This window comes from Eulemur rufifrons, chromosome 1, assembly GCF_041146395.1.
Source record: "Eulemur rufifrons isolate Redbay chromosome 1, OSU_ERuf_1, whole genome shotgun sequence".
NCBI classification, from domain to species: domain Eukaryota; kingdom Metazoa; phylum Chordata; class Mammalia; order Primates; family Lemuridae; genus Eulemur; species Eulemur rufifrons.
Genome location: NC_090983.1, coordinates 16,945,152 through 16,952,807, shown reverse-complemented (window position 1 = coordinate 16,952,807; position 7,656 = coordinate 16,945,152). Strand labels below are relative to the sequence as shown.

Sequence of the window (7,656 nt, the reverse complement as noted above, 5' to 3'; positions counted from 1 at the left end):
GCAGTTGGCAGGCCTGTCTCCTGCTCTCCTGAGTGGGTCAGCCCCTCCGAGGCCCCACACCCGCCGGCTCAGGGGCGCTCCTCCTGAGGGGGAGCTGGCCTCCCCGCCCCCACGGCCAGCCCAGCGGCCGCCCTTTCCTGGCAGGACAGCGGGATCCTGCAGCTGTCAGGGGAGGGGTGGCGGGGGCTGATGTCAGGAGGGATACAAATAGTGCCGACGGCTGGGGGCCCTGTCTCCCCTCGCATCCACTCTCCGGCCGGCCGCTGCCCGCCGCCTCCTCCGTGCACCCGCCCAGCCTCGCCCGCGCCGCCACCATGAGCCAGGCCTACTCGTCCAGCCAGCGCGTGTCCTCCTACCGCCGCACCTTCGGCGGGGCCCCGGCCTTTCCGCTCGGCTCCCCGCTGAGCTCGCCCGTGTTCCCACGCGCGGGCTTCGGCAGCAAGGGCTCCTCGAGCTCGGTGACGTCCCGCGTGTACCAGGTGTCGCGCACGTCGGGCGGGGCTGGGGGCCTGGGGTCGCTGCGGGCCAGCCGGCTGGGGGCGACCCGCACGCCCTCCTCCTACGGCGCGGGCGAGCTGCTGGACTTCTCGCTGGCCGACGCCGTGAACCAGGAGTTCCTGACCACGCGCACCAACGAGAAGGTGGAGCTGCAGGAGCTCAATGACCGCTTCGCCAACTACATCGAGAAGGTGCGCTTCCTGGAGCAGCAGAACGCGGCGCTCGCCGCCGAGGTGAACCGGCTCAAGGGCCGCGAGCCCACGCGTGTCGCCGAGCTCTACGAGGAGGAGCTGCGCGAGCTGCGGCGCCAGGTGGAGGTGCTCACCAACCAGCGCGCCCGCGTCGACGTCGAGCGCGACAACCTGCTCGACGACCTGCAGCGGCTCAAGGCCAAGTGAGGGCCCCTGCGCTGCGTTTCTGCGGGAAGGGCGGAGGAAGCGGAGGGCGGGAGGGTGGAGGCCTGGGGGCTGGGGTTAGGGTTCTTCTCCCCGGGGTTGGAGAGGGTCATCCACCTGTGTCCTTCACGGGGAGATGGACTCCAGGTCTCTCCCTTGTGCCCCCACACTACACAGGAGGAGTTTTCTTGGGGGTATAGATCATGGGGTGGAAATGGGAGACCTTGGAGGACCCCGGACCCTGTGAGCAGCCTCATTTAAAAGCATCTTAAGATGCTGGGGTGATGTTGATGGGGTGAGGCAGGCGCATGGGTGGAGGGGAGGCTGGAGGAGGCCCCAAGTGTAGTGTAGTCTGAGGGTCGGGGAGGCTGATAGGTGACAGGGAAAGCTGGGCAGGCTGGGAAGGGCAGGGGGCAGGAGGCCAAGCAGTAGCTCTCAGCTCAGCTGCGTTGAGGCCCTGGGTGGGGGAGGAGAGAGCTCGGCTCCTGGGCCTACTGAGGCTGTGTCATTTCACAAGGAGAATGGCCCAGCTAGAGAAAAAGAGAGTGGGTGGGGGGCTGCAGCCCTCAGAAAGCTTGGGAGGGCTGAATGGAAGGCTCCACCAGGCTCCCAGTGTGAAAAGGGCAGTGAGTATAGGAGTATTCAAGGGTCCTGCTTCTGATAGGACAAGTGACCAGTTACCCTCCTGCCACCAAAATCACAAACATTAATTGATCAGCTATATGGGCCAGGCTGGAGCTGGGAACACAGAAGTGGATAAAATAGACAGTTTCTAATCCCAAGGAGGTCACAGTCTGGTGGGGACATAGACTGCAAGGGTGTGGCTCCAGGGCAGAGACTGGGCCACGTGGTGTGCCCTCCCTGGATGGGCGGGGCCTCTGCCATTGCCTTTCTGGGCCCCTGTTGCTACCCAGCAGACAGGCTTTCCCCCTCTGCCCTGGGCCCACTCCCTGGTCGGCCCCCAGCCAGTCATCTCCCCTGCCAGCTTTATCCTCTCCAACTGTCTGTCCTTCTGTCTGTCTTGGCTAGGCTGCAGGAGGAGATCCAGCTGAAAGAAGAAGCAGAGAACAATTTGGCTGCATTCCGAGCGGTGAGCCCACTTCTGTACCCCCTGCATGGCTCCTGGTCTCCCTCTGCCCCGCCTGGGTGGTTGGTGACCCTGTCCTTCTTGCTTGACCTCTCCCAGGATGTGGATGCAGCCACTCTAGCTCGAATTGACCTTGAGCGCAGGATCGAATCTCTCAACGAGGAGATCGCGTTCCTTAAGAAAGTGCACGAAGAGGTACGCCTCAGTCACTCTGTCTCAGGGTCCTTGGGCCATGGGAAAGCAGCTGGAAAGTGGGGGAAGGCAAGGCTCTGGGAATAGGGGTGTGAGGGTGCTATGTGGGCCCTGAGAAGGGACTGAAGCCCAGCCACACCCTGCAGGAGATTCGTGAGTTGCAGGCCCAGCTTCAGGAACAGCAGGTCCAGGTGGAGATGGACATGTCCAAGCCAGACCTCACCGCCGCCCTCAGGGACATCCGGGCTCAGTACGAGACCATCGCGGCTAAGAACATCTCTGAAGCTGAGGAGTGGTACAAGTCGAAGGTGGGTGGCCTGGCCCAGGGACTCTGGCACCTCTCTCCCCCTCAATACCAGTTCGGAGGTGCTGTCTGGCTCCATTCATGGGGAGGAGAGTGATCCCGGAATCTCTACGCTCCCTTGCTCATGCTACCTGCATCCTGCGTCCTGCATCCTGCTTGTCTTAGAGACCCTCTCTCTGCCCTCAGGTGTCTGACCTGACCCAGGCAGCCAACAAGAACAACGATGCGCTCCGCCAAGCCAAGCAGGAGATGATGGAATACCGACACCAGATCCAGTCCTACACTTGCGAGATTGATGCCCTCAAGGGCACTGTGAGTCCCTGCCCACTAGGCCCAGCCCCTTCCTGCCTGCAGCTCACACCCTCACTCTGACCTTGGACACATCACAGACCCTCTCTGTGCATTTATCTCAAATCTACAACAGGGGTAAAACCAGATGCCAAATGTGTGGATTCCAGTTGGGTACTAAGGAGTCAGAGGGTTCCTGGGGCATCTCCCTGTGTGGGAACAGGGAGACTGAATATACATGCTTCTTTTTATCTGTTTGATTCTCTGAGTGTCCACATATAGACTTCATTTGGGCTCAGGGTTCCCTGGCTAAGAAGCCTTTGGCAACTCCTGGATCTGACCATCTGGAGTTGCCTCCCAGCTCCACGGCTATGTCTCTGTCTTGGGCCCCTGGTGTCCTTCTCCCAGGACAGCCTGTCCTTGACCCGGCTTCCCCCTCTCCACTGCAGAACGATTCCCTGATGAGGCAGATGCGGGAGTTGGAGGACCGCTTTGCCAGTGAGGCCAGCGGCTACCAGGACAACATCGCGCGCCTGGAGGAGGAGATCCGGCACCTCAAGGATGAGATGGCCCGCCACCTGCGCGAGTACCAGGACCTGCTCAATGTGAAGATGGCTCTGGATGTGGAGATTGCCACCTACCGGAAGCTGCTGGAGGGCGAGGAGAGCCGGTGAGGGGCAAGGCAGGGGTGCTGGGGGCCCATTTCTGCCCCCGGGGGCTCAGATTCACCTCAACAAGACCTGGAAACAATTTTATACAAGAGGGCGCCACTCTGCTAATTGCAGAGAATTAACCAAGGCCACCTGAGTAAAAAGCAATTTAATTAACAGCGTTTATAAAAAGAGAAATAGAAAGTATTCCCTTATCCACCTTCAGAATTAAGAACCAGCAGCATAAAACCATATTCAGCAACCAGTAATAAAATATCACAGCCAGTCAAGGGAGAGATGAAAGCAGAATGGGGAATGATAAAGGAAAGGGGAGGAGGAGATGGAGACAAATGAGACAGAGGGGGAGAGAGAAAGCCTTGCTCGTGGATGGGCCCAAAGAGGGGGAAGAGACGCACACAGGGAGGGTGCATGCACAAACACACATGCTCAGAGGGGAACACACAGATAACACGCTCATAGCAACCCACCTATAGACACAGAAAACAACCGGAAGGGCACACGATCCTTCTGGGTTGATAGATATGTTCTATATCTTGATTAGGATTGATATTTACGTGGATGTAGACGCTGATGAAAACTCATTGAATTATACATTAAAGATCTGTGCATTTCACTATATGTAGACTTAACCCCAATTTAAAATGTCAGTTACTCCAAAAACTGGTACCCCTTGATACTCATAAAAATAATAATATCTGAAAAATTTAAAAAGCAGCAGACATTTTCAGATATAGGGTTACACCTAAAGGAAAATTTCAGATGTCCTAGAATGACATCTACATATGCATGGCCTTTGAAGGTAGCTAAAGGAATGTTGTATTTTCCCAGCCTTAGCATAGATGATCAGCTCCCGGACAGCTGGAGTGTGGGCACACACAATGTATGTCACCCACAGCTGCTACTGTTACATTCTGCAGTGCCAGGAGCAAGAAGGAAACCTTGGTGAACTGGAGGGTGTGGTAGGACTGGGCATCCTAGTGTCATGCCAGCAGGCCAGAGTTGAAAATAGATGATCCTTCCAGAAGGGACTACTCCTGGGCAGCTGCAGTTGGTCTTTGACCCTATTTCCTGAGCAGTGCGGGCAGTGGGAGTGTTGGGGTCAGTGGGACTGGGACAGCTGAGGTAGTGTTTAGGGAGGACCAGGGCTAGCCTTAATGGGTGGTCACAGGGAGAGATGAGGGGGTCCTTAACTCTTTGGGGGCTTGGTCTCTCCCTTTTCAGGATCAACCTCCCCATCCAGACCTTCTCTACCCTCAACTTCCGAGGTGAGTGTGTGCTAGGAGGTGGAGGTTGGGGTCACAGGGGCCGAGAGTCCAGCATGGGCACTGCCCAAGGCCAGCCAGGAGGAGAAGATGGGACCATGGAGACAGGGCCAGGTCTGGGGACTGGGGAAGAGAGAGGGGGCCACTGCGGGTGGGTGGAGCAGTTTAGATAGAGGCAGAGGAGGCACCTTCTGACAGAGCTTTTTATTTGATTGTTTTGTGTTGTATTTTATTTACCACATCTCCTGCGCCTTCTGGGAATACTGGGCTTCAGGAAGCAGCCTCTGTTCTGAATCCCAAACTCTGAAAGTAGCAGGGATGTCCTTGGAGGCCTGGCCGTAGGTGCATCTCAAACTCCCTGGGGTAGAAGGCACCCACTACCCATTGTCTGTTTGGCAGGTTGCCAGGCACCCCCCTCCCCCCGGCTGTTTGTTGAACACCTCCAGTTTGCTGGAGCAAGATGTTGGATGCAGGTTTGAAAAAATGAAGCCAAATCTTAGCAAAGCCAAACAATGAAAAGAGTGAGATCTTAGGGCATTCTGCCACCCTGACATTAGTAATATGCAGATCGAGTGGCTTTCCAACCCCAGAGAGCAGAGAAACACATGATAATGATGCATTAGGAAAGCAAGTCGGAGTCCTTGGCAGCTTCTCCTTTCCTAGAACAAATCTTTTATATCTTCGATGTTCATTTCCATCAGGAAAAAATACACGCTGTGCTTCACCAAGTTGCAACATTTATCAGAGGCTAGTTGCTTGCTAAGGAGATTCGTGAACACCAAACTCATAATACCAAAGACCTAAATTTGACCCTGCCTATAAAACTCAGAACCTCTATTTTCTGTTAGTTGTTTATGTAGACACCAAGTGTGAGTCTTGCATTTAAAACTGCATAGTGCAAAAAAAAGAGAGAGAGAGAAGATAAGAAAAGAAAAAAACCTGCGCACTGAGTTTTTCAAATCAATAGCTCTGTGGCTATGATAGGGCAAGCACCATTGTTGCCATTTCACCCAGTTTCCCCACTGGGGAAACTGAGGCAGAGAGGTCCAGTGGCTGACCATCAGCACAATGAATCAGTGGCTGGCCTCTGCTCCGTCTCATTTTCATTAAGATATCAAGTCGCTCATCCAAAGTCTTAAAGAGGGACAGGTACTATAAGGTCTTCCAAAAGAATGTCTTGAGACTGGGCTTTGGGGTTCTGCTTGGAGGAGGGGAGCCCCAGAATATACATCCGTGCAGGGGTTTCCTGGAGCCCAGAGGTGGAGAGCAAGCAAGGAGGTGTGGGTCTCCTCTGCCCTCCTGTGCCAGCCCCCGCGCACACACACAGAGCAAATCTGTTGGTTCCTGAGTCCCAGAGACTGCAGAGCCACCTGCTGGGTGCTGAGCTCATGGAGAGGTGCTAAAGTCTTGTTGAAGAAGTATCAAGCCCATCTTGAGGGGGTGGGAGTCTGCCAGGGTTCTGCCCAATGTGGCCAGGGATGGAGTCCCAGTCTCTGGTGCAGCCCTGCCTGGACTTGGTCAGGCTGAGCACACGATGGCTCTATTACAGAAACCAGCCCTGAGCAAAGGGGTTCTGAGGTCCATACCAAGAAGACGGTGATGATCAAGACCATCGAGACCCGAGATGGGGAGGTGAGTGGTCCATCTGGTCCCCTTAACTTTGGTGGGGGCGTTGGATGTATCTGGGGGTACTGTCTTCCACCAGCTGTGCTGGTTCGGGCCCCTGGCTGGGGGGTGAGAGGGGTCCTGCTGCCCTGGGGTGGGGGCGGCTCAGGGCTAAGGCTCCGTCCTCTGGCCAGCACCGGCTTGACTGGGCTTCTCTTCCTCACTAGGTCGTCAGTGAGGCCACACAGCAGCAACACGAGGTGCTCTAAAGCCAGAGACCTGCTGCCGCCAGAGACCGTCCTCACCCCTGTCCTCACTGCCTCCTGAAGCCAGCCTCCTTCCAGCCTAGGACACCTCCCCTCACTGCCTCTGACCCCTCCTCACTTACCATCCCTCATGGTCCCCACAGGGGACATGGCCCATCCCTGCCTGGCCGCAGAAAGCACCCCAGCCGCCTCTGCAGACCCCAGCCATGAGTCCTGGCTGTTGGAAGTGAGTGAGCCTGGCTCTTGTGCTGGACGGAGCCCAGGCTAGAGCAGTGACCCTGCCCCTCCCACCTCCGTGACCTCAGGCACTAGCCTCTGGCTTTGGAGAGGGCCCCAGAGCAAGGTGTTGGGACACCGCAGGGTCAGGACTGAGCCCCGTGGACCTCCCCAACCCCCAGCCTGGGAGAGAGAAAGGGCATCCTCCTCAGCAAGCTGGGCAGGAAGCCATGGACTGGACCCTGTGGACACTGGGGGGCTTGAAATTGTCCCCATGGTCCCTTATTTTCCTTCCTCCAGCCCAGGGTGGGCTTAGAAAGCAGGGGCTGCAAGAGGGAACCCCCGAAGGTGCCGGATGTGGGAGTAGGAGACTGAGAAGGAGAGAGGGTGGGTGATATGCTGGAGAGAAGAGGAGAGAGGCAGAGAGCGGTCTCAGGCTGGCGGGAGGGGCGCCCACCTCCCCATGCCTGCCCTCCCCCGCTGCAGGGGCTCTGGACAGAAACAATAAAGACATAAGCACAAGCCAAGCATGCCCCTGCTGTCTGGACTGCTGGGTCTCCTCTGGGGACCCCAGGGCCCTGTCGTGCCACCCATCACCCTGAGATGGACTGTCCCCCAGGGCCTTGCACCAGCTTCTGTTCCCAGAGCCGCCCAGCCTTGCTGAATGCCTGTAGCACACGGGGCAGGGAGGGCTGGACAAGGGTTTTTGTTGGGAAACCACAAATACCTCCTGGTAGGCCCCAATTCCTGGACTGCCCCCTTATGCTCCTGACCCCACCTTCAGATCAGCAGGGCCAGGGACACCACCTGCTGTTCTTTCCTAAGAACATGCCGCTCCCTACCTACTGGCTCTGAAGTTGGGCTCCCTCAGT

The 7,656-nt window shown here is 56.9% G+C and overlaps 1 protein-coding gene across 7 annotated transcripts; it reads left to right on the top strand.

Moving 5' to 3' along the window:
* The first annotated feature begins 231 nt into the window (after nucleotides 1-231).
* On the top strand, nucleotides 232-7,305 carry DES (desmin). 7 transcript variants are annotated; one of them, XM_069466903.1, is made up of 9 exons: nucleotides 232-892; nucleotides 1,923-1,980; nucleotides 2,080-2,175; nucleotides 2,319-2,480; nucleotides 2,663-2,788; nucleotides 3,214-3,434; nucleotides 4,657-4,700; nucleotides 6,247-6,329; nucleotides 6,530-7,305. In XM_069466903.1, the coding sequence occupies exons 1-9, from the start codon at nucleotides 315-317 to the stop codon at nucleotides 6,569-6,571; spliced, it is 1,410 nt and encodes a 469-aa protein (XP_069323004.1). In that variant the 5' UTR covers nucleotides 232-314; the 3' UTR covers nucleotides 6,572-7,305. The 7 variants fall into 7 exon arrangements, with proteins under 7 accessions (XP_069323004.1, XP_069323016.1, XP_069323009.1 ...); XM_069466915.1 differs by having other exon boundaries at nucleotides 1,923-1,983; nucleotides 3,283-3,434; XM_069466908.1 differs by having other exon boundaries at nucleotides 1,923-1,983; nucleotides 3,235-3,434.
* Nucleotides 7,306-7,656: the final 351 nt, after the last annotated feature.

What these genes read in the sequence shown, in the direction of transcription:
- DES (XM_069466902.1), top strand. Translation starts at nt 315, where the DNA reads ATGAGCCAGGCCTACTCGTCCAGCCAGCGCGTGTCCTCCTACCGCCGC. An exon ending in TTAAGAAAGTGCACGAAGAG is followed by an intron (nt 2,176 to 2,318) that starts GTACGCCTCAGT and finishes CACACCCTGCAG; the next exon opens with GAGATTCGTGAGTTGCAGGC. An exon ending in CTGGAGGGCGAGGAGAGCCG is followed by an intron (nt 3,435 to 4,656) that starts GTGAGGGGCAAG and finishes CTCCCTTTTCAG; the next exon opens with GATCAACCTCCCCATCCAGA.